This window comes from Merops nubicus, unplaced genomic scaffold, assembly GCF_000691845.1.
Source record: "Merops nubicus isolate BGI_N331 unplaced genomic scaffold, ASM69184v1 scaffold4471, whole genome shotgun sequence".
In the NCBI taxonomy this organism is placed as follows: domain Eukaryota; kingdom Metazoa; phylum Chordata; class Aves; order Coraciiformes; family Meropidae; genus Merops; species Merops nubicus.
In genome coordinates, this window is record NW_008590164.1 from 36,109 (window position 1) to 62,961 (window position 26,853).

At 40.0% G+C, this 26,853-nt stretch overlaps 1 protein-coding gene across 1 annotated transcript in view; it reads left to right on the forward strand.

The window, feature by feature from the left end:
• The window catches only part of ARHGAP8 (Rho GTPase activating protein 8), a 50,344-nt gene that overhangs the window by 21,937 nt on the left and 1,554 nt on the right, over positions 1 to 26,853 (forward strand). Inside the window, exons 8-11 of the mRNA XM_008949826.1 lie at positions 7,520 to 7,593; positions 18,919 to 18,996; positions 19,631 to 19,759; positions 22,386 to 22,489. Of these exons, the coding sequence (XP_008948074.1) occupies positions 7,520 to 7,593; positions 18,919 to 18,996; positions 19,631 to 19,759; positions 22,386 to 22,489 (385 nt within the window). The remainder of the gene's footprint in view (positions 1 to 7,519; positions 7,594 to 18,918; positions 18,997 to 19,630; positions 19,760 to 22,385; positions 22,490 to 26,853) is intronic.

A 26,853-nucleotide genomic window follows, 5' to 3' on the forward strand; every position in this document is an offset into this window, starting at 1 on the left:
TTCAGAAAGAGCTTTTCTGTGGGTGGAGGAACAAAAATTACAAATAAAAAAGTCCCCTACAACTTTTAAATGAGAAATGAAAGAATTGTTTTAGACTGTGTTTGGAAAGAAAGGTGAAGTTAACAGAGGAGAAGGGGCTTCTAAAATCTGAACCAAAAAAAGTCTCAATTTTCATCTTGATGAATTAATTGGTTTTTGCTAATTCCCTCTCCTTTTATGTTCTCTATAGACTGTCATGGCACAATGACAGTGACCTCCCACATGTCTAGCAAAGAGGCAGGTTTGAAATCTTCTTCTGGGTGAGGGTTTGAGGTCTTCCTTTTTTCTGGAGAGCTACAGGAAGGCTCTGATTTTATTTTGTATAGGCTTATAGGAATGTGTGTGCTGGGTATTTCATTACAGTTAGTAAAATTGTACTCTCAAGGATACTTCTGAGATAAAACTACTGTCATTAAAGGACTGCTTCTCTGTGGGGTCTTCTTTAGGCATGAGGTTTCATCAGATTTGGTACTTCTGGGATGATAATTTTTATTCAGTCAGTAGAAGGTTGGTGAATGGGATTTATCCAAAGCTCTCATGGGTGGCATGATTTTGCTGAGATGTTTCATAATGGTATCCAAGTGACTTCTGGCTGTGGAAGGTGGTAAAGCCAGATACCCTTTTGAATGGCCCTCCCTAAAAGCAACAGGCAATGCTTTCTTTGGTAACACTTATTGAACTTTTTTCTCAGTTTATATTGGTTAATACATTTGCTTTCCAGAGCTGTAATTAATATCTAGAAGAGCAAAAAGGGACTAAGTGTTGGTTCAAAATACATCACTTTTGTCCAACAGGCTGGGGGGAAACCTCTTTTGTTAGGACAGCAAAATGAAAGCTGAGAGAAGTTTCCATCTAGACACTGATAAAGGAGTGTCTGGGACCAGTGCCTCATCTTGGAGCAATCTGTTAACTCACAAAGACATTTTTAACCTTTTAGAGTCAGATTTTCAAAACTACATAAGGCAGTTGGGCATTTAAAAATCCTGGAAGGCCCATGAGAGCTGCAAGTATCATACTTTGACATGGAGTCTGTACTGACTTTGGTTTAACTTATGAGTGAGCTGAAGGTTTATTATTAGGTTAGTTCAAACCTTTTCTTTCTTATGTTACCCTCATCCATTCAGGATCCAAAATTTGAATTTACAATGGCTGCAGTTGTTCTCTTTAACCCCTCAGTGTCATCCTAAGCTCTTTGTGGGAAGGAAAAAACCAAGTATACACTGAGCTGACTTCATCTTAAGAGTCTCTCCAGGTTTATTTACTTGTCTGGGATTTAAGCCTGTACTTTATTAGGCACAGACATGATGTGGAAAACCTTCCTCACTGTGAGCTCCTGTGAGGAGTCCATAATTTGGTCTTTGTAGCTAGAACTTGAATCTAGTAGCAAGTTGTCCTGAAGTTTCTGCTGAAACTACACTAATTCAAAAAAATAATAAATGAGCTTAGTGAAGGCAGTTAGATCTTCCAAAGTTGACTTATAGGATGTCTAAAGTATGGGGGACCAAAAAAGATTGGCTGGCTTCCCTATTTAATTCTTTATGCCTATGTTTATAGAGCAGACTTGCCCAGTTTGATTGACAATCTTTCCATAGCACTTCTGATCCCAAACCTGGATTGCCTGGTTGCCAAACTGCACCTTTAAAAGTTTGAACTCCTGTTAAAAACTGTGTGATCTTCTTGAAAATCTAACAGAGCTGGAACTAGTGTTCATTTTCATGGGGATGTCAGACAGAACTGTCCTCCTGAGGAGGTTTTGTCCACACTTCTAGTTATACTATATAGTTAACTCTCATTTATAATGTAATAGGGATCTGGGCTCAGATTTGCCAGGTGCTTCAGAGTGTGCAACACACAGTGTGTGGGGTAGTTTGCATGTTTAGTGTTTATTATGTCCTTTAACTTGTACATGAAGCTTCTTATGGGCAGGTAGAGTGAGGAGAATAACAATCAGCAGGAGCTGGGAGGTGCATCAAGCCTCACACCAACGTCTCCAACAGAGGGCAGCTGCAGCAGTGTTAGCACAGGGCAAGCACACAGAGATATTTCCTCAGGTATAATGTCCCAGCTTGTAGTGACCAGAGAGACTTGCAGGGTAGAGTTAATAAACTGCTATAAAAATGACTTCCTGGTACTCACCATATTGCTTTTACAAATGCAGACATTTTAAAGAATGTTCATGTGTTGTGTTGATATATAGCAAGACTATTTTTCTGTTCTTTTCAGCAATGGTACCTTCCCACATTGCAGAGCAGCAGAAATTAGCTGTTCAGCCATAACCTGGCTAGTTTGCACTGCCTGTCAGGGTGAAAATCAGGAGTTTTTATTCCAAAAGCCATTAGTAATGATTTTATGTTTAAAAAGGCAAGGAAAAGTTTGGGGGACCCCCCTGCTCACTGTGGTCAAATAAATACAGTTAAAATGAAGCTTCCTGAATTTGCAGCAGTTTAAAGGAATAAATATTTGACTCAGCATCATTGTCCTCTGCTGTATGTTCAGCAAGCTCCTCTAAACCCCTGTTGCTGCACCCAGTTGCCTCTGTAATAAGGAAGGCTCCAGCCTAGCACAGAGCACAGAGCTGACCTTGACTAGCTGTTGGCATTGTTCTGTTTTCTCCAATTTGTTTTAAAATCTAAAATTAAATACCTTTTGTGGGATGACAGGAAACCTTTCAGATTTCTGTCTGTTGCCATGGATGGGGAGAGGCAGCAGAGAAAATGCTCAAAATTGTCACCACTCTACAGCTTTTGCTTGTTGAATTGTTAGCATAAACATTTCAGGGTGCTTTCCTTTTGGTCATAATCTTTCCACTTGTGCATGCTGTGCATGCATGGCCAGGGAGGAAGAATGCATTCTAAACCAAATCTCAGCATGTCTCAGCAGGGAAAAAAAATGAAAAGGAGAAGAAATGCAAAGAGAAGGAAAGATTCTCAGCCAAGAATACTTAATGACACTTCAGAACAACGTGGACATGCCTTTCATGATATCTGTCCACTGTCTGTAAGTGAGGCAGTGGATATAGAGCTGTTTGCAATGCCTGATCATATATCCTCTAGTGAGGAGGACTCATTCTCCCTGGCTGTGGTGGCCATCAGAATAGATCCCTCTTGAATCTGACATGTTGCTGCAGTAAGATTCAGATCTGGGAATGTTACAGAAAACTCAGCTGTGCCCTGAAATGCTCTGGTAGGTTCCTCTCTGGAGTACAAGGAGTAAGAGATCTCTCAGATTGCTCATAGGAATGCCTGATCTGCAGTGGCAGTTTGCAGTGTCCATCATAAAGCACAACTGCTCATCACACCACCCTGAACAAGGCAAGAAAAATGCAGATTACTCAACAGGATCCAGAAGGAGAGGTGAGGTGTAATTTCAATGACCTCTGGGCTGGTCTGATTTACATTAGCTAAAGCAATGTCCCTGTTATTCTGTCACCTCTGGTCCAGTAAACTGAATGCTCAACAGAAATGTGTCCTGCATTCATGCACCCCAGTGTTGGAAAACAGAACAATCCTTTGCATGTGACTTCCAATGCCATATCCTACTCTATTTTACCATTTAAATATTACTCTATTAAATACCATTCATACTCTGTTAAATACCATTTATCTAGAGGACCTAGTTCCTTGTACTGGGAATGGAACATTTCCTTCAAGGGAAATGGGAATCCTGCAGAAAACAGTAGAGGTGCAGAAACTGTCTCTTTTTTTTTTGTAGAAAGAGAAAAATGATGTGTAGGTTTTATTATTACAAATTATAACCCAGTTATTTGTCTCACCTCTCTGACAGATAAACTAGTGCTCAGCAGGAGCAAGTGCTGTAAATAATCAGTTTGCTATTTATACACTGAAATGGGAAACACATTTATGGGTAACAATAATAATTAGAAAGCATTTCTAGAAATCTGCTGGGTTGCTATTTGGTGCCTCTGGAGTAAGCAGCTGTAAGAGAGCAAAAATGATCAGTGCAAGTTCAGAGAGGCTGAGAATGGGTTCCATGAGTTTAAATTGTCAATAATAAAGATGTTACAGCTTCCAAGCAAATTAAAAGTCTGGATGATGTTCCCATTGAAGTGAATTAAGCTTTCATCTAATTTTAATAAAAGTTGCCCTAAATGTTTAGGGTACTGATTTGAATACACAAAACAAAGTTCTTTGCCACACAAGGGGTGTGTTGTAGCTCCACTGTTAAACAGGCTGAAGTAAATGTCAGGGAGGGTTTCCCTTAGCTTGGTTTGCTGCAGGCTTTTCCTCCTTGGTATCCTGACCATGGACCTTGGTCCTGACCTCATCTCCCAGCCCCTTTCCTTGCTCAGTCCCTAACAGGGGGAAATAATTTCATGGGGGATTTCATGCTCCTGTGCAACGAGCCCTCAGAACTACCTTCCTCATGGGGTTTATTAGCAAGGGTAATTTATTAATGAGGCTGCAGAGCCCCTGCCTGTTTTGTTCTGTGTTGTTGCAGCAGGGTTGTTACACAACACTGATCTGCTGAGAGATAAAATAATTCACCTACAAGAGCTGCTTTCAGAGCAGGTCGGGTGTTCAGGGGCTGTTCGTGTGGCTCTTCCTTTTGCTGTGGCCAGCTTTGGCAGGGGCTGGTGTGAGAGCTCCTGGTACTGAAGGAAGGTTAATTGTTAGTTTTTTCCCCTCCAGGGTCTAGGTGGAGCAGGAGAGTCTGGGGGAGAGAGAATACACCTCCTGAAAGGGGCTGGCAAGATTTTGCTGCTGGGAGGCATATTTATAAAGTAAAGGTGCCTGGTTATCACTGTGGGTAAGAAAGGGATGCTGCTCTGAGGACTGGGTCATAAACTTGGTCCTGTTACCATTTCAAGGTATGGCCTTCTCTAATCAGTGAGGTTTTTTTTTCATGAAGCATTTATGGCCTCTGGTTTAGCTCTCATCAGATGTCTGTGATAATGGGGAAGACTGAGGTTAGACTTGGTCTTGCAAGTCATAAATCTTTCTTCTGGCCATTATCATGTTGTTATGATACTGCAGAGAGTGATTACTCCAGTAAGTCCAGTACTGCTTCATATTGAAATTAATGGTGCCTTGCCAGTGTGTAAGGAGAGGAATTGTATCATTTAATCTAAAGATCATACTTGCAAGCAGCAGCAAATGGTGAGAATTACTAACACACAAAAGATCATACTTTAGGATTATCTGAATTAAACTTGTTCCTTGCTGTTAGCCTTTTTTCTTCCTGCAAGGGCATTGCTCACATTGTGGTATTTACTTGGTCAAATAATCTAAAACTGTGATGTTATGAACATGGTTTTGTCAAAGTTGTCTATATTTTAAAATCAAAATCCCTGTGTCTGTTTATATCAAGGAAAACTCACCTTTCCTAAATAGTTCCTGTTAAATGGAGATAGAGCAGTGTCCACAAAGTAGAATTAACCCACAGATAAAACAGTACTGAATATTATACACTTAGATTCTGGTATAGATATTTTGTTGAAAAAGAGCAGGAAAAATTTATTCAACCCACACATAAAACAGTACTGAATATTATACACCTTAGATTCTGGTATGGATATTGAAAAAGAGCAGGAAAAATTTATTCATTGGTTTGATATTTATTAAGGATCACAGAAGAGCTATGAGCTTCTGTCAGATTTGACAGAAGAGTGAAGCTCTCACAAATACTGGAAGCTTCTACAAATCATTGGCTTTAAGGAGAGAAACTGTAGCAGAAATTCATTTTTCTGTTGTCTTTGGTCTGTTGGTACACAAGTTAGTCTTTAGATGGTGATTAGTTATGGGCTACTCCTCAACCTCATGAGGAAATACAAGGTAAGGGGAGGAAATTAAAATTGTTTCTAAGGGATGTGAGGTTATAGATAACATAAGGAAATGCTCTTGGATTACTCTGAGGAGGAAAGAGGTAGGACATAGGATACAGATCCACAGCACATCAGCTTCACTAGTGCTGCAGCTGAGGGAACAACTTCTCAAGCAGCAGGTTGCTCGAGGTGTTTGAAAGAGCAGAACAAGCTCTTGGAGCTGGAGTGACAAGTTGTTTACAATCCCATAACGAGTTGGTGTTGTTTTATATAGCACTGGGGAAGTTGACACACAAAATATGTGCAGTAGAGGAAAAAAAGATGTGGTGTAGGAGAATCTAGATGATGTACAGACAAACAGACATTAGTGCCTGGGTCTGTGGGTGGTGAAAATAGGAAAGGGAAGAGCAGGACTGGGTGGGCAATAAAACTGTAACTGGAAGAGATGGCACTGGTGGTTCAGCATTGTGTCCCTGCTGTGATGAATGAGAGCAAAGTGTCTGGTGGCTGAATAACCAAATAATGTGCAGTACACTCCCCTGTCAGCTTGAGTCAGAGAGGCAAAACCACAGGGGGATTTAATACCTAAGTCCTGATCCTGCTCCGTGTCTCCCGCCGGAGGAAAACTTCCACCACCCCATACATGAAGCTGAGGGTGACCAACCTCCTAAGCTTGGAGATCTAAAATCTCTGTGTTTGCACAGGCTGTTTACATGTTGTATAAATATTTTGCATTTTCTGTGGATGAACTGCAGCATTTGTGGCCTCTCCTGATGCAGTCACGGATCTCGGTGCTGTTTTGTGGTGGTGCTTTGGAGTTTGTCAGTAAAGCTGGTTGCCTTTTAAATATCAAATATGAAAATGTGCACATAAACATATATTAAGTCTACTTCAAAATCTGAGTTGGGTCTTTTATTTTGTTGTTGAGCATTACAAATCTGTAGCAGAATACTCATCAGATACTGACCGGCTCTTTTGTTACACTTTTTAAACTGCCAAAGACTCTTTTTTTTTAATAAGGGAGATAACTGCAGAATTTTTTTGTGCTGTCTAGATCAAGAAAATGCTAAGTTCTTTTTTTTTTTGCCCCAACTGTTCACTCATGAAAGAGAAATAAATCTCATTTCATGGAGATCATTCAAAGCGTTAAGATTCTCACCGCATCCCTTTGCCTTCAAAATAAATAGTACAATATCCTTTTAATTATACATACACTCAGGTTTAAAAAGAGACACATGACAAGGAAAAATCTGCATGATAAAAGGCTCCTAAACTCGCAGCATCCCTTGATCAAGACTTACTCTGAAGGATTTGCTGCAAACCTTCCTTGCTTGCCTCTAAGCTGAGGCTTTTGCCCCTCAAGAGGGGGCAAAGTTAGCCTGGAACACCATTCTGCTGCTCTGACCTTGGCTCCCTGTCAGTACAGCAAATAGCACTTAACTGAGGAGATAAGGAGGAGGAGAAAGTGTTTAGGAATGTCTCTGACTAGAATCCAAGTCAACACCTTGTTCAGTGCCTGTTAGATTTGTGGAGGACTCCTGTGTTTGGGGCAGGTTCCTTAATTTGTGGAATTTAGTGTATCTGATATCTGGCAGAGTTTTACTGAGACAGTTCTGGCTTAGTTTTGACTCTTGGTCTGTAAGTGGTATTTAAAGGCTGTTACTTTTTCTTTTTCTTTTTTTTTTTCCCCCCTAACAGTATCAAGGACAAAAATAAAGGCGAGCTAATCCCCCCAGTAATGAAGGAAACTATATCCTACCTAAAAAGAAAAGGTGAGTTTTGGGTCAAATGGGGGGGTATCTTTCTGAACGAGGACAGTAATATGAAACTATGTAACACCCAGTGCCTGATTCAGCAAAGTTTACAGCTACACAGGATGTGTTTAAACACTGAAGACTTGAGTGGCATTGGGGCACAACCCTGAGAACTTTGGTGGGAAGGGAATAGTTATTATCAGATTATTGTTCCACTGTGAAAAACAAACAAACAAAACTTTTTACTTCCAGGACTAGATTAGGGAATGGCACGTGAGATAATATGTCTTGAAAGACACATCATCAACCCATCTCAGTACAAATCAGTGAGAAGTTCTGGTTTTATAGAATCAGCTGTTGTAAAAACTCTCTGAAAAAAAAAAAACATGTTTTGCAGGAGTAAGCCTGAACTCCTCCCTTCCCAAAATATTTTTGCTGACATTTGCAGTCTCTTTGCAGTTCGTATCTATAGTTGCATTACAGATACACAGACTACAAAGGCCCCTATTTAAAAGAGGAACATCCAAATCTGAGTTCCCTGTATCACCTTTAGGTGCAGGGCAAAGAGAGAGTAGGCTTTGAACTTCTGGCTGTACTGCTGAGCTCCCCAGGGCATACTTGACCAACATAAAGGACCAAATACCAGGTGGAATCTGTAAGGTAAGTGCACTGGATTCCCCACACAGGGACAAAGGCACATGCAGGGAGGAAATCAGAGGTAAGGCTGCAGTCTTGAAATTCCTTTTCTCAGTGGAATGTGAGTTTACATTCCAATCCCTGATTTTTAAGGAAATCACAGCAGCATTTCCATAGTCCTTTGTGCTGCAGGGCCTCAGAGTTTCACAGATGTCTGCTAAATTTTACAGTGCCTAATCTATAGCCTAGGTACATTTATCTTACATGTGACAGAACAGAAGCAGAGCAGAACATGCTTCTGTGACTGGCTCAACATTACACAGTGGTAGAATTGGAAATGATTCCTAAGATCCCTGAAAGAAGGTTGTGAATTTTTAGTAGGTGTGTCAAGTGAAGAAAATAAAAATGTGTTTGGTTCAGTTATTAAAAAAAAAAAACAAACCCAAGCCATCACTGATGTTTAACATACCATTAAGTTTAATAAATGTTTGAGCAAATTTTGAGGAACAGCATGATGTTTGTTAAGATAAACACCAGACTCAGATCTCTATGGCTGTTTCACTAGTTCTATCTGAGATTTTCCTTATTTAAAGAGCTATGAGCAATGTGTATTGACAGCACACAAAATAATATAAGAAACAAATTTTGGGTAAATTATATTTTTCTAGGCAGGCTTACCCAAAATCCATATCCAACAATATTCCCAATTCTTAATTTGCATCTGTGAGCTGTCATTCTGAACAAGGTAAATTTTGCTGTCAATATTCTAATAATATGTGTCATTGTTCCTTTTAACTATTACCAGTAGAGATTGGTCTGAATTTGAGTTTTTTGAACCTTAAGGGAGAAATCACAAACTTTTAAAACTTATACTGGGCAGGTGTCACATTTCTGAAGACAAAGGAGGGGGTAAGGAAAACATTGCTTCTCAGCTTTATTGCTGATTCTCAAGAGAAATCCTGGATTTGGATCATACAGATTTAAATGAGGACAGACTAGACACTTAGGGCCTTGCTCTCATTGCTGGGCTGTGAAATGAGAACATGAAAACTGCCTATTTTATTTTTGTTTGGATTTCATATCTTGAGTGAAGCTGATGAATGATACACACAGGAGAACAAGAGGATACCTCCATCCAGGTTGCAAGCATTGGAGCATAGCATCTGTAGGGATGCTGCTGTATGGAACAGCTTGCACCTCACCTCTCAAAATCACTGATTTATCTTCAAAATAGCCAAGGCCAAGTTTTGGAGGACTGGGGTCACTTTTGCTATGAAAGGTATCTACTGATCTACAGTAGATAAACAGTTCCTAACAGATTGTATTGAAGGCCTCTTGGTCCAAATGCAGGATTTCCACTTAAGCCCATAAATCCATTTGGCTTTGCTGCTTCCAGACTGGTGTTAATGATGAAAACTTTGCAGGTGGAGCTTGTACCAAATATTATGGTTGGATACAGGGAATGTAAATAGTTCACTACTAAGAATGTTGAAGGCAAGTGACTGGCAGCTTGAGACAATCCCTGTGATTATAATTCTAAGTGGATAATTAGAGCTTGTCTGGTGTATCAGTGCATGCCCCTCTGCAGATGAAAGCCAGACTTCTTCATGTTTAAAATTGTTATGAAACAATCAGCCTTACATATATTTAGCTTATCTTAATAGGCAAATACCTCTTCCTCACTAATCACAGGAATCAAGAGAGCTAAACCAAGGATGAATGCACACTAACATTACTTCTCACAGCTGTTATTGGTTAGAAATGGAGTGAAAATTTATTAACTAAAATTGATTTAAACTTTTGGCTGTCCTTGGGAAGAAGGCTTTACATGTCTGGCACTTCCTTGGACCTTTTTAAAGCTTTTAAAGAAGTAGGAGGTTTGTGGCCATCATTATATTGTGCTGGAGACCAGTAACTAGTAGCTCTTGCACTGCTGACACAAAAACTTCTCCATGTTCTTGCTTTTGTTTTTCCTTATCACCATTGCACCAGTCCCATGCTCTTTGCTCTCAGCAGTTGCTGAGTCCAGCTCAGATACCCACATCTTTCTGAAGAAGCAGTGCCAGCTGCACAGTACAGGGATAAAACAGCAAGTTTTATCTCTCATGGCTATGATAAAAGAAGGGGTTGGCTCAACTTTGTCATGGCAGAATTCCTCCTAGATGAATTCTTCTGAAAGCAGTAATCATCCTTGGGTTTTCTGCAAGCTTCATCCTAAAAATTCATCTGTTCACTGCAGTATCAGCACCGTTTATAAAGGTTAGTCTCTGAGGCAATCTAATGATATTTCTGAATGAAGATCTTGTCCTGCTTTGTGCATCTGCATGAGTTGGTGGCAGGGTCATGCTGACCACCAATGCACAGTCCAGCCCATGTGCTTGCTAGCTAGACTATCTAATTTTTTCCCCAGCTCTCTGTCCTTCTGTGCCCCAGAGAAGGAAGGGCACAAAAGGGCTCTGTCAACTTGAATGTTTTCCCAGGTTTGCTCAGAGCTGTCTTATTCCTTATCATAAGGAGAACTCCACAAACCAGATTTCTAAGGAGAGATGACTTGTCAGGTAAAGTGTTCTCTGACATTCTCAGCCAGCTGATGCTTGAAAGCCAAGTACCTGTCATGCCACGGCTGTTGAGCAGTAGGTGACAGACACGGGGGGTTTTGCATGTGATGATGAGTGTGCAGGTATCTGTGGTACCTGCTGTCTGCTGTGATTTTTAACTCTTTCTCTGTGTCTGGAAGGTCTCAGTTCTGCCACCAGCCCCGGGGAGTGCCAGCTCCTGTGCTGACAGCCCTGCAGGCTGACTGGCAGTGTTCTTTGCACTCCAGACGCGGCCGTGAGCACACTGAAAGGCTCAGTTCATCTTCCAGAAGTGACAAAAATTCACTGTCATTACCCTGTTCCCTTTGCTTTTGGCATAGCTTCCAGCCTCGAGGGAGTAGCAGGGACTGGGTTTTGTTTCCCACTCTAGGTGCAGTGTCTCCACTTTTTCCTCCCATGGCTACATTTTCACATCTACACACCTAAAATCAGCTTCTGAAACTCTTGACATAGATCTCAAAAGCTTCTGGAAAATCCTCCTTTGGCAACAGTGTGGAGATAGATTTCTTGAAACACCAGAGACCCTCTGAATTCCAGTAAGTCCATTCCTCAAAAGCTTCTGGAAAATCCTCTTTGGCAACAGTGTGGAGATTTCTTGAAACATCAGAGACCCTCTGACATCCAGTAAGTCCATTCTGTACTGCTCAGTCTCAAAAGCTTCTGGAAAATCCTCCTTTGGCAACAGTGTGGAGATAGATTTCTTGAAACACCAGAGACCCTCTGAATTCCAGTAAGTCCATTCTGTACTGCTCAGGCTCTTTTTTTCTTGAGCAGATCTGACACAGGAGCTGTGGTGGTATTCAGACTAGGCACCAGTCTGCAGTACAATGCTACCAGGCCAGGAAAACATTCAGTCTAAAGTTCACCCAGCCTTTTTCATCTTAATGTCTCCCATCCCTTAGACAGGGAGACATATCTCATATTTTTTCTCCTTGATGTCTGAATTTTTTGCCTCAGTTTCAGCCAGCACTGTTTGCAGAAGTGTTCTCAGTGTGGGGGCTTCCTCATCTAGACATACAAGCTGAGACTCCCCTTCTTGCTCCAAGTTACTGAGGGGGCTCTGACAGCAGCAAGCAAGTCCTCATCCCCAACCAACAAATTTAATCCAACAGCCAAATTAACACTGCTACAGTGAGTGTGGGTTTCTTCCTTATATAGTTATCCAGCTGCATATTTAGGTAGCTGTTTCTGTGCAAGATGATTCTCACTGGATCCAGTTAGTAAGTCACCCAGTACCTCAACAGAAATTCAAGAATCTGCTGTAAACAGAGATTCCTCTACATCTCTTTGTACTGTATAAATGAGAACTGTTATGGCTGGTGCCTCAGACACTACTATAATAATTAAAAAAACCCTAAGTTGCTTAAAATCTATAATTTTCAGGTTATTTTTTCAAGAAAGGAAGAGAAAACCCATTTCACCACTTTCATTCTAGCTTCACTATAGAGTGAAAAACTATTCTGGAGTTTTTAATACTGAATTATTACAATGCTTAATTTGAGTTACTGCTAACCTTCACAGGGAAGAATTGGTTTCCTAAAATGAGTCTGGGAAATGATGATGAGAAAATCATCATTTTGTTAAGACTAAGCCTCAGAGTTCATCTTCTGGACCAAACCAGAGAAGTGCTCTTAATTTCAGAAGCAAGGTGTTGGTCTCTTCCTGAGCCCAGCTGATGATTTAGGCCCCAGAGGAAGAACATATTTAGCACAGCACATTTGTGACTAGATCTTCACAGCAACCAGCAAACCAGAGGACATTTTTTTCCATTCTCAATCTCAAAACCACAACCTGTTCAGCTGCCTAGTTTATAAATGCAAGGCTTGATTTGCACTAAATAAGATTTTTGTGTGTGTGTACTACCTTATCTCTGCTGCACTGTGAGAATTACCTTGCTTAATTAAAGATTCACTCTCTTGTCAGAATAATTCCTAAGTGTTTCTAACCTGATGTCATTCCTTTGGCAGTAATGATCTCAATGCTTTGCTCACAGGCCCTTTTCTCCAAGAAGCCAAACTTATATGCCACAGGGTAGTAATTTTCTTCCTCTGGTTATTGTGTCCCCACATGTCCTCAGCAACCTGTTTTGTGCCAAAGTGAGGCTGTGGATGGGAGCTGGTGCTTCTGACCAGCTTTTTTGGAAAACAGGGGTATAAATAATGTCATCTTTGGGGGAGGCATCTTTGTGTGTGTGGCTTCCAAGGTGCTGAGGGATGGGGATGTAGGTAGGATTATTATTTTTAATGTATTTTATGTTTTAGAGAGTATCCTTAAAGATAGAAGCTATATATTTGTGTTTTAAACAATTTAAAACCAAAGCTAACCTGCTGGTATTATTATTCAGATTTCCAAAATTGGAAAACATTTGCTTTCTCAGGAATGGCCAAATAAGGAAACAGCTAAAAAAAAAGTTGCATAGATAACTTATTACTAAAGAGACCCTGTGAGCTCAGGAGCAGCTCAGAAGTGATGGGACAATAAACTCAGAGGGAAGGAATCACAGCACAGAATTCTAAAGCAGGAAAGATAACTGTCCCCTGTAGGAACATTATCTCACAGTATCCCCCCACTGCTGAGTCTTTCTTTCTTACCTCATCTCTTTTATTGACTGGAAGCACTTTGCAGCACAAAGTTTTTGTTCAGCCCAGGAGAGTCCCAGGTGATGAGTAAGACTTCTAACTGAAATGGTAATAACCATGCTGTAGAAGTTTAATGATGAAGTAATAAATGTCCTGTGGTATGATTATAATACCAGCTGTCCTTTATCTCTTCCATAGCAGAAGCAGTGGTAAATGATGATTCATCTTTCCTCCTCATTCTTTCCATGAAGCACAACAAATCTTGCTGATGGAGAAAGTTTGGGTTCCATTTTTTTTTGATGTGGATGAACACATCCTGGTGGTGATAGGCAGAAGGGGTGGAAATGGATGGTTGTGCATTCTGAGTACGTTTGGGTTGCTGCAGCTTAGTGAGTTTGCCTTCTGGCTCCCACTTCTTGTGATCAATCAAGTAGCTTTTAAAAATGCACTGTGGGCAAAGCTTGACATGGGCCATATAAGCATTTCTGAGTTCTTGGCTCTTTTGTTTTCATGTGGATGTTTTTACTTAAGTTTCACAGGGATGAGATAAATCCCAAGGCTGGCTTGTGTGCCATCAAATAAAAATGAACCTTGTAATAAGCACAGTTTGTGTTTTTGATGTACAGGATTGTAAATAAATTATGTTTGGAGGTGCTGAGTGTAAACTGAGAATATTCATTCATAAATCCAAAGGCTAGAGACTATGACATGCAAAACTACAAGGACACAAATACACTTTGGGTTCCAGGGAGGGTGCAGAGTTCCAGGTCCTTGCTGCTGCTGCTCAGCTTTTCTGTAGGGCTGGAACTCTCCCTTCTTTCCCCCTGCCCCTGTGATCTGCTTCTTGCAGTGGAAATCATCTTTACAAACTGCAAGCATCACACTCACTTGCTCTGTATTCACTGCACAGAGGACCAGGGAAGGGAAGGGAAGGCTGTGGAGCCTCCCTGTCAAACTTGTACTGCATTCTAGCTTCAAAAAAAATCTTGGATTTGCCTTAAGCTTAAAAATTCACAGCTGCACCTTGGCCATTTAAGGGACGTTGAAGAGGGACAATTAAAATCTGTTAGAAAATCATCAGTCCTCGTATTAAAAATAAATTGGTTCTAATTTTTAAAAAGGTATCTTGCTAGAATTAGGTAATCTGCAAGAAAATGTCTAAATCAGTTGTATTAATGAGAATGAAAACCACTTCCAAATCAGGATGGACACTTCCTGAGACTTGGCAGGACTCCAGTCAAAAGAAACATTTCCAAACTGAATTTGGGACAGAAGGATTTCAGATGCTCACTCTTTGCTCTTTCTCTTCTGAAAGCAGACAAATTAACAAAGGTTTTTGATGCCAGCAACCCTCAAATCAAGGATGATTGAAAGAAAAAGAATGTAATTTTCTCATCTCTCTTTCTTTGACAAGTTTGCAGCAATGTGACAGCATGTGTTGCTTTAATTTATCTTTATAGGTTTTGATTTTCCATGTCTTTCCTTTGGGACAACTGAACGGGGGAGTAGAAGGAAGTTAAATATTATTAGCAACTGTTTATTAATTTGGAGTGTGACACAGTTGTGTCATTGCACTGTGACATTTTTTCAGCTGTGGTAAAAGCCATTTTATTTCAGTGTGGAATGGAGTGCCTGTTTTCATTTCTGATTACTGACATTTAAATAATTACTCAGCTAAGTTCTCACTCTCAGAGTTATTTTTCATGGAGTACAGATGACTCCCTCACTAGTCAAATCACCAAGTTATTGCTGTATAGCACTTAATATTGAAACAAATCTAATTGGTTTTGGCCTGGAGAGTTTAGTGCAGAGTAACAACAGTCCACTAATCTCTACATCTCTCTATCTGTATATTTTTTGGTGTGGGGCAGGGAGCAGTTTGTGCTGATTTCTCCCAAAAGTGGCTCTGCAGTGTTGATAGTATGTGAGTGACATGCAGCTGGCTGGCTGTCAGAACTGGATAAGCTGCTTGTGTCAGTCATCCCCTGGCAGTGTTCTGGCAAGCACTGCTCCCCCAGGGTTGGTATTCACTCTGCACTGTGTTCCCCATGCTGCTAATGGCAAAACAGTTCAATTTGTACAGGAACCCAAAAGTATTTCTCTTGAAAGAAACAGCTGATGTGAGTCAGGCTGTCAACAGGATTTGATTTGAAGAATTCTACTAACAGAAATTAAATAGGCTACTTCAGAACTGTTTTTTTTTAAAAGGACACAAATGAACACTTTGAGCTACAAAGATCAGGATTGTCTTCAGCCAATTTTATTTATCTGGTAACTCTGCTGGACCTGGCATCTATTTTGTCTATAGAAAGAACACAAAGTGGTTACTCTTATTTTAGCATGGGCACCATGCATTAGCTTAATTATGGTACTTCCAAGAACTGGGTTGCTTTTTTTTTTCCCCTAGTGTCTGAAAAGGCAGAGATGGGTTTGGAGAAGGCATTTCCTCACTGTGTAGAAGGCTGTGAGTTTATCCATCACAGTGAAATCACCAACAAGAGGCTTCAAGTCTCTTTCCTCCTTCCCATCCCTTATGAGACTGCAGTTGGGGCCATGTGATGCTGTTCAGGTTATATGAAACACTGGCACTTAAATCATGTTTTCAGGTAGGTTCCCCTACCCTGCTTAAACACAACAAGCACCAAGAGCTATTAATAGACTTACAGAATTCTAAAAAAAGCATCCTTTTCAGTTTGTGTGCATCACAGAAGTCAGAAAAAGATATTGAGGAATGGCTGTTTCTGTTCCCTGGATCATTGTTTTGCTCCTTCAATACCATAACTGCTGTTGAGTCTTGTTTCTCTTTACCAATAAGCCAAAGTTATGAGCCATGCTTCATTTAAAAATGGCTATAATGTATTATTTGCTGGTCTGAGAATCTTTTATGCCAAAAAAAAAAAAGAAAGATGTAGCTCTTTTGCTGTTCTTTTACTTTAGAAGGAGAATACAGCTTTTTCTTTTTTCCCTAAGAATTGCACTGACCTACATTTAATTAGTGTCATGTCATTTGGATAGGGTGCCCACAAATGTAAGACAGATTGGAGATACCTGCTTTGGTAGTTGGCTTGTTGCCACCTCTGATCAAACAAATGGCTGTATATCCATTCTGTTTCAGCCAGAAATGAATTCTAGGAGAATCATGGATATTGCCTATACCCCAGATTTCTGTAGATGAGGATAAAAGTTGCTTTTCCCCCTCAAGAAAACATCCAGGAAGAGCTTAGTGTGCCATTACAGTAACATTGATGGGATGCAGGGCCAGACAAGTCCAGCTGCTGTCTACACTACAGATTAATGTCTTTAATTAGACTCTTGAAAGCTTAGCCAATAAAGGGATAAACATGTTAAAAATTGATATTTACTACATGGCAGTTTATACAGCGAGACTCACGTCAGAGAAAAGCTTTAACTATTAAACCAATTCCTGCAAACCAAATTGCAAGGGTTCATGATGGCCTTTCTCTGAAGGACTTGTTTCTACAGGATGCCTCTAAGCCCACTGACAGCCAACATAAACTTCTGCAGATTCTCAGGGAGTTATTGTATTTCTTGTTTGCTGGGGGCAATGCCTCAGTGTTCACAGCTGCCACTTCCCAAACCTTGCCTTGGGATAGGTTGTGCTGTAAATCTAATACAACAGTTTTACTACAGTGATGTTATTTGCTGTAACTTTATTCAGCTGAAGCATGACCTAGGCAGGAATAAAGCAAGTGGTCAAATAGATCATAATTATTGTCCATTTGGTTCCTTTAGTAAAAACACATGTCCTCCTTATATATTGTAGTTTGAGTTGTCATACTCCTTCCAGAACTGGGCTGAAGTTTTAATATTCAGCCTGGAATGTAACAAGCAAAGGCATAAATGCTTAGAAAGTTACTAGGAGCTGTACTCAGCTGAACTCCAACTAAGCCTCTAAGTTTATCTAAGTTTTAATCTAGTCAGTGGAGCACTTTCAAGGAGAGCTTGGGATTCTTTGCAAGGATCTCCAAAGCATGTCTGTGAAAATTTACTTCAGTAGTACATTATCAGGTCTTTTAGTATACTAATGTAAATTCACATGAACAATGCTAAATACTGCTCTGTAAAGAATGGGTTCATTAAGGAATTTTGTATTAATGTACAAATTTTTCTTGTATAAAATATGTGTGCAGCCTGGCTGAATTTACAAGAATGATTCATCTTCCTTTAATGTATAACTCAAATTTTTTCTAGAGCACCATAAAGATTCTTGATTGTGTAAAGAGGTGCATGTGTACTTTAGTTGAAATATACCAAAATTGATTTCAGTCTGGCTAATTACTTTGCTGAAAGAAACATGAAAAAAAACCCCAAAAGTCAATCTGATCTTCCACACTTACATTAAGAAATGTACAGCAGTGCCTCCAAGTCACTGAATGCTCTGCCACTGTGCTCAAAACTTTACCAGTTTTATCTTTTGTCTTGTATATTTATTATTTAATATTTATTAAGCTAATATTTTAGCTTACTTCCAGTAGAAATCTCCAGAAATATAGAAATACATGGGAGCCAGACTGCATTGCCTGAGTGGAAGGAACAGAATACTGGAGAGAAGGAAAGAGAGAGGAAAATGAGGATTTTACCAAACTCAAAACAAGAAGTACCAACAAGTCTCAAGAAAAGTAACACTTCTTGTCCCCATCCTGTTTTGCATAACAATTCAGATAAAGAACTTACCTTGAAAGTTGTGGTCCAAATTAGGTCCTTGATTGAGTGCATTTTATTGACATTTTTCCTCTGTAGCTGAAGTCAGAACTCAGTTAGTCCACAGCAAATAAAAGCAAATTAGATACATACTCTTCAGGAGCTTTATGCTAAATATTTCACAAGTGTCTCAGGACTAGAATCAGGTATTTCACAATACCCTGGGCAGGCACAGTGTTAAGTCCCACTGAATTCTAGAGAGGTGTGGAAGGAGCACTGGTCTGTCCTGAAAATACCTTTGAGCTGGGGAGTCTAGTTCCCCTCAATGGTTAAGAAATGGACTCTTCCATCCAAAGATCCTATGAAACATTCCTCAGCTTAATGGATCCTGTCTCACACACTGACAGAAGAAGGAGCTTAGGGAATTTTTGCAAATGCCCTCCTTAGCTTGCTCAAGATTTAAGGCATTTAAAGGGAGAAACACAGATTTACAGGCTCAGTTTGCAGCTATGCTCAGAGAGACTGGGTGCATAAGGAGCCTGGTGGAGCTAAATCTTCTGCTTCTATGTCATTAGGTACAACTGAAGGCTACTTTTAAGGACAAATTATAGTTGGCATGACATTTTAAAACACTTCAGGAGAGGTGGTAGTATTTCTATGAGACACATTGAAGACAGTACTGTAGGCAACATTGCAACGTTATTTGATTGTCTATTGTATTCTCAATGACTTTATTTCCAAAAAATAAGTTTATCAAGTGGGTTTGTTCCCAAACCTTCTGCTTCTGTTCTGTTTTCAACCAAACCTGTAGAGAAAAACAAGAGAGTGAGAGCTTTTACAGATGAAACCTGCATTAATTGTTTTTTCAGGACTACGAGTAGAAGGTCTCTTCAGAAGGTCAGCCAGCATCCAGACTATCAAAGATGTTCAGAAACTCTACAATCAGGGTAAGCTGTCAGCATACTATTGCCAGTAGTGTGTGAGGGCTTTGCTGATCTTGGCTTTGGTGGGGAAGCAGAAATGCTAACTTTTGTGGAGCTAGTTAATCATAAACCCACTTGTACCATAAAATAATAAGAGCACTAGCACAGAAACCTGAAAGATAGGCACTTAAAGCTTGCTGAATAGCAAGTATTCAGTTGATGTCAGACCAGCTTATAAAATCTGTAGCTACTGATGAATGACAAGGTTTGAGTCAAAAATAGTCTATTTTTTTCCTAAACATTCAAATTACCTGTATGCACCTCACTGTGGTTACAAAGTACAATGTTTCTGTGACATTTTGCCTCTGGGGTTTTTCTATGGTTATGGCAAAGAAATACAATTTTACCTAATAATTCACAAAATGTAGTGACTTGCCTGTGAAGTCATTTTATGAAATACCTTCATGGTAAGAATCTCTTATAATAAGATTAATAAACTCTATGAAAATTTAAAAAGTAAATTACTAGGAGGTAGCAGCAGCAGAAGCCAAGAGGTTTTCTGTTCAAAATGTAGTGTGAAAGAGTTTTTAAGCAGTAGTTTAGAGGAAAAAGTAATATATATGATTGAACAGCTTTTTTCTTCTTTTTCTCCTTTTAGGCAAGTCTGTAAATTTTGATGATTATCATGATATCCATGTTCCTGCTGTTATCCTAAAGACTTTCCTTAGGGAACTCCCTCAGCCATTACTAACATTTGAGTGTTATGATCACATCCTTGGAATCACCAGTGAGTATAAACAAATTTTAGAGAAATTTCTACAGCACATTGAACTGGACCTGGCTAATTCAAAGTCAGTGTTCTTTGCTAACCATGACAGTTATAGGGATATAATATTACCAGTGCTTCATTGCAGTCACAAACTCATAATCTGTATCAAAGTGGTCAGAATTACCAAGACCCTCTCTGCTTTTTTCAAGGCTTACTGGTTTATATATATATCTATATCATACTGTATTAATCTTAACTGTTTGGGCTCCATTTTTATGTCATGGTGCAGCACTGAGTCAGTCAGTGATATAGGTTATGTCAAAGCAGCTTTAATTTTAGCAGCAGCATGGGCAGAATTCTATGGACAAAATTTAAATGATCATTTGGATGCTTCCTTTTTTTTATGGGATTGTTTTTATTGGAACTATTCCCATGGGATAACATACTGGGGAAGAAAGGATCTAAAGCCACAAGATATTGATTATCTAAACTTCTGGCACCACATGAAACTATGAATTTTAAAACTTTACTTAATGTAGTCTTTATCAGGAACTGGGAGTTTATAATACTGTGAAGGCAACTCCCTAATAGATGGGGGTTGAATATCTGAGATCCCAGAATATCTGAGGTTTAGTACCCAGTACTGGCAGAGTTTGATATTTTGCCATCCAGGCAGCAATCAGTCTAGCAGGGAACCAACAGAGTTTCCACTAACAAGTCATAAGCACACATTTTTTTTTTCAAAAAGTGCTTTTTGAGGAGATTAGATATGTTATAATGGAGAATGGCTCCCAGCAGTCTGTTATCAACACTACAGTGACTTGTGAGGTTGAGGTAGGTCACTAAATAATTCAGACTGGGGATAAATCTCAGTTGCTGTGTGTTTGTAAAAGTGTAGAAGTACAGCAAGTTTACTGGGCTTAGATATACTGTATTCTAGGTAAAATCCTTATGCTGTGCCCATCACCAGCATCTGGGTGTACTCTTTCATACAATTAACTTTATTTATGCATTTCCATGAAGAACTTGGTCATGTTCATAATCCTCTGAAGGTCTGTCCTGAATTTCTGGTTGCAAGTCTGTAGATCACCTTTCAAATCAAGGGTTCAAGGGTTCATCTGTCTACACACTAAATATCTCAGGGCATTCAAAAAAAAGGTCTGTTCACAGGTAGGCTGTAGAAATGGAGGGAGTAAGGGCTGTCACTCAAAGAAAGAAGAGGGGGAAATTTGGAAGAAGGGTCTATAAATGCTAATTTTTACTGAGTTCATCTTGTGCTGATTTTGTGGACATATTACTTCATGCTAGAGCTGAATGAAAAATGGGAACAAATCTGAAAAGCATCTGAGCACAGGGCATTGTCCTAGGAACAATGCTTGGCAAAACACCTTCACTCCATGTTATTTTTGTTTGCTGGTATTTTAGATATTGACAAAACATGATGAGAGATGGAGTTGGAGAAAATTCCTCTAGGGGCTGTCTTGTTATGCAGTATGATGTCCACTGTTTTTTTCTTGATGCTGTGCTGGTATCCTGATTTTAAAAGCTCTTAAGATTGAGAGCCAGGCTGGAGTGCAGCAAAGGCATATTCTGTGAATACAGTGCAGAAGGAGCTTTCAAGAGGTGTGACTGCAGACAGCTGTCTTGGGATGATTTGTAAATTCTCTTTCTGTCTTCTGGAAGACACTGGAGCAGTGTGTGATGTATCTATTACATCTCATAACCTGCAAATCAAAAAATACAGAATATCTCCTCTCCTTCATTCCTTGATAGGGAAACTTCTCTTTAGAGTCTCCTCTGAAACCTGGTTTGAAAGAGGCATTGGATGTGAGCTGTGAAATAAATTAGCTGAGTGACTGAAGACATCAATAAAACCTTGAAGCTTATCATTGTCAAACAACTCCTTCTTTGCCCATGAAAACTGCTAACAAGAGTTCCTTTACCCACTATTGCCACAGCTCCTGCTTTATTTGCTCTGCAGAAGGCTGGCAAAACAATTCTTGGAACTCCTATTCTTGTGTTTTATGTGACCTGGTAGTTTGTAGTAGGAAAAATACCAACATAGCTCACCACAGTGTGGCTTCATGTATTTAATTTGGAGCTTGAGGGAACATTTAACATGCTGGAATTTTGAGCATGCACACACACTCCTGCACACCTCTAGCTGTTGTAGGTAGAGAGAAATGCAACAAATGCAGAAAAAAAGATCAGCACAAATTGGGCTAGTTACATGTGACTGTGGTCACCAAACCTTTCTCCAAATTGGTGTTAAACTTTGAGTACTAGAAGAATTACAATATTCCAGCAAGACCTTTGAAAGTCCTTTCTAGCAAAGGAAATATTTTGGCTATTTCTCTGAACCAAGAAAACATTCTTTAAGTTATAAGGATATAAGTTTTATATCCTATAAAAACAGGATATATTTATCCTCTAGATAAGCCAGATACAGGATAATACAAAATATGATAGGGACATTCAAAGGAATAACCCTAACTGTTACTGTGCTCAGGGAGGTTAGTAGAGATGAATCTTGTGGGCATTTTTACAGATGGATATCTAAAGTAATTCCAGCAGATCTAAAGAAGGTGTTATTTCTTTTTAATGTTTTGATGTTTTGGAGTTAAGACTGACTTGGAAATTGCAGGTGTGGAGAGCAGCTTACGAGTCACCAGATGTAAACAAATCCTTCAAGGACTTCCTGAACACAATTATGTTGTCCTAAAATATCTGATATGCTTTCTCCATATGGTGAGTATAGCCAAAATTTCCAAACTAATACCAGTCTTTTCTTTCTAAATCTGTTCTTGTTAATGAAACATCAAACATCCCCTCCCAAAATAAAAGTGAATAATTTAAATAGTATGGTGAGGTGATTGGACTTGCCAGTGGAGTGATCTCAGGATGGAGAACCCTCCAGTTCTAATAGAGTCAGGGCTAAACAGTGGTCTGGCCATCTATTCACCCTGATATTCTTTAGATGTAGTGGAAATTACTGTGTAAATTCAACTGGAACTGTGCCTGCACTGGAATATTTAAAAGTCCTGTCCACTCCACATTCACAGATATATTTTCTTATTGATTTGATTTGGGGTTTGAAAATCAAAGGGAAAAAAAGAAAGCCTGGAAAGAGTTGTGTAATTTTCAGAGGTGAGGTCACCTTTTTTCTGCAACTTATAAATCAAGGGCAACTAGAACACCAAATAAATTAGTGTCATTTTAGAAAATAATAGAAACATTAGTGAGCTTTAATGACAATCAACAAAATATTTCATATTCAATCTTCAAAATAACATCTTTCCTGTATGTGGAATGATGCCAGTTTTCACCAGTGGAGGAATTACCCCTCAGTAACTGTTCCAAACATATTTGCCATATTCTAGCCAGTAGCACATTTCAGAAACAAGTACTTTTAATCCCTTTATTCTGTCAAAACACTAGAGAAAAGCAAGATTAAAGGGAACACTTAGATACAAACCTCTCTCAGACAGTACTGGCAAGGTTTCTGTAATACCCACATGCTCATTCACTGTTGCTTAGCTGAACTCTAATGCTATTAAGGAAATCCTCATGTCATTTGCTATTATTTTAACAACTGATATCTCTCCTCAGTGTTATGAATCGTGTAAGTGACTTTGTTCCAGTAATAGATGCACCATCTCAATGCACTTCTTAAGAGCTGAGCACTTGAGGTGTTAATGAGGTGTGCAAAAGTACTACAGAGTGTTTTCTGTAATTGGGCAACAGAACATGGCATTTTTTTTTTTGAGTGTGCCTTGTTATGTAAAGCACAGCTCCAAGTTGATCCTAATGCTCAGATCTGCAATTTTTGCTGATCCATGGCTTTTCCTCCTTAATGTCTCAGGGAATATTTGCATTTGGAAAGGTCAAGGGAACGTGGAACAATGTAGGAGCTGGAGATTTTCTCTTCACTGCAGATTGGTGTGCTGCACAAGCTGCCACAATTCAAACTTTAACAGAGCACTCTACCAATAATCCTAGTTTTTACCTGCAAGCATCAACCTTCTTACATGTAAGAGGCAATTTAATTCTTCCATGAGCTCAGCCTTGAGTAGTGCAAGAGGTACTTGTGGTAATTTCATGAAGTGGGATGAATTGTAATCACTAGATAAAGGTTTGGAACACTCCAGGTTTGCTACAGGCTTGTGGAAGGAGAAAAAAAAATAGACCCTATTTTCTCTGCAGTCTCAACCCCCTTAATGAAACAGCTTCTCCTAGTTCAAGGGTGCTACAGCAGGACAGTAAAACTCCTAGAGAAGCAGAAGGCTTGAATTTCAAAAGCAAGTCCAGATTTTTTAAACTTAGATTAGCAGTGATTTTGCCAGTAATGAGCACAGTGTGCTGTGAAAGGTGTAGGCTGTCCCTCTTCACTTTGGAGTGCCTCTGGCTGCCAGAGAGAGATTGGCAGGGTCCCTTTGGAGCTGCAATAGGCTGAGGTCCCTTGGCAGAATTGGGCAACGAGGAGCAAGAGAGGAAACAAAGATCAGTTTTCACAAGTCAGCCCCTGAATTATGTCTGTAAAGAATGTCTGTGCTTGCTCAGCTGATCTCACAAGAGAGGAGCATGCACCAAACAGACTTGGTGCTCCACAAGCCCTGTGTGGCACGTGCAGTGAAGTGGATTTATGAACACACTGGCAGGCTTAAAGGGCTCAGGGAAGTCTTCTTGCAAATGATTGGCAAAGCCCACTGAGGGCTACAGTTACCCAGTTCTGAAGCCAGAAACCATCTAGCAGAAAACTCTAATTGTAGTTTTTCATGACAGTCTAAAGCTAAACAACCAGCAAAGTTTGTAGAGGGAATAGTGTCATCTAGGTTGTGGTTTTATAAACATGACTTTGGTTTTGCTACCAGCTGATACAGCCCCCTCTCTGTGCTTACACATTTTCCCCTCTCTGCTGCTTATTTCTGTCCTTACAGTCATGCCTGATGCAGGGGAAGGGTGAAAAACCACTGCAAAAACCTGCCAAATTCAAAACATCAAACTTGGACCAACTAGAAAAAGTGGACAAGGTTTTGGAGCCCATGAGCTTCATCCCTATAACTGAAGCAGTGAAGTTAAAGCCAAGTACAAGCTGAAAAAAAAAAAAAAAGGCAGGTTTTGGACCCCATGAGCTATGCTTCATCCCTATAACTGAAGCAGTGAAGTTAAAGCCAAGTACAAGCTGAAAAAAAAAAAAAAAGGCACCAAATTAATGTTTTGTCTGAATTGATTGTCCAATTGAAAAGTGTAATTAGCACCAGCAAAGCCTGGGGGTGGCTGGAGATGATGGGGTACATGGGAAGCATTAGATGACTAATCCTCATGGAGCAGGTCCAAGCAGTTGGCACATCTGCAAGGTAGCTGAGAGGGGGGGATAGGAACTTTTCTTTCCAGCCAGTCTGTGTGGGTGTTTTAATATCTAGTCATCTTCTTTTGAATATGTTTTGTGGTGTTCCTTTCAGCATTGTGACTGAGAAACTAAAGAGACTTTGATGTCCTTGTTTTTTGAAAGTGAGTTGGTAGCTGGCTGTGTTGGTCCTGCCTCACTGCTGAAGTTCTCTAGGAAGTGTAGGGGCTGGCTGGATTCACTCCTGCAGGATCCATGAGGGTTCTGGGAGGCAAGTAGGTGGAACCCAAAGGTTATCACAGTTTTGTTGTGGGGAGCTGGGTGTTGATTCTGGGATAGCAAAGATGTCTATTTTGCATTTGTTGATGTGACACTGAGATGAGTTTTGCAATGTGTAAGTTTTATCTTTCTAGAGGACTTTCAGTGTAGGCTGTCATTACTTAATGTTTTTTTCTATTCATGTACTAATGAAAGGAGGAAAAAAACCCAACAAACTGGAGCTCTGTAGTGCTTTGTTTTAAATGCTTTTCTATGTAATCACTTTTCTGTGATTTTCAGATGTTTTCTCCAAAGATACAGTCTAGGTCTTTGGAGAATTGTCTTGAGCTTGTCAAATAGAGCAAGTATATTTTCACCTGAAACAGAGGTGGTGGCTACAAACTTTGTGAAGGAATCAAAGAAAGAGTTAAAGGCATTAGTACAAATGCTGAAGATGTAATTTGTATTTCTTTGGGGTGCAGTTATTTAGAGTGTTATCCCTGAAAGAGGTTGGTTGACTGCATGCTCTGCTACCATGGTCTAGTGTTGGAAGAAATCATGAGCTGCTCATGCTGGCATTGTAGGTGAAGTGGATGTGTTCCTGTCATTCAAGAAAGAAATCCAGCATTGGAGTGGTGAGGAGGTTGAGGTGGTGGTAAGCCTGATGCCCTCAGGGAGAGATAAAGCTCTTATCAGTGGTGTGACAAGGCTTTCTTGCTTGCAGCTCTTGGTGAGCCAACAAAGATGTTGTGGGGAGGGTTGGATTCAGACACACACTTTTTCTTGGATCTGCTGAGGAAGGGATTGCTGTGCATTTGAAATGAAGCAACATGCTGTGTCTCCCTTGAATTCCCAAGTGCCAGCCTCACTGGTGACTCACAGATAGGCACAGAGAGTGGAGCTCTGCCTCAGGTGAGACATCACTGCTTCACTTTATCTCCAGGATTTTCTCTCTCAGGGGAGAAACTGTGTCACAGGTATTTTTTGTTGAGCATTTCAACATGGACTGTCTCCTTGAAACGTTCACAGAGTGGTGTGGTGGGTGGGAAGAGATGGTTTCATCTTGGAGATAGAAACCTTTTTTTTTAAATAGTTGGCATGAGAGAAGGAGAAAAATCTACCCCTACCAGCAAGCTGCAGTGGTGTTGCTTTGGGATGAAACCTTTGAAGGTTAGGCTGGATGGGTTTCAGCAAGTGCTTGAAGAGACCACCAGCTTGTGGCATGGAGTGTGTCACAGAAAGGCTCCCAAAAACCAGGGGAAGACAACTGCAGCAGGTTTGGCTCCTTGTATCCTCCACTGTTGGTCAGTACTGTACCACGTGCCTCTGTGCCACTTAGACACTTAAAGCCTCAGGATACACAGCACATATCCTTATTTTGTGCTGTGGAAAGCACAGTGTGATGGGCTGTAGTTTTCACAGTGGTTTAGAGACTTCCAGCTGAATGAAGCACCCAAAAATAATTTGTCCTTAATCTACAGAGGTTTCACATGTACACAGTGTGGGT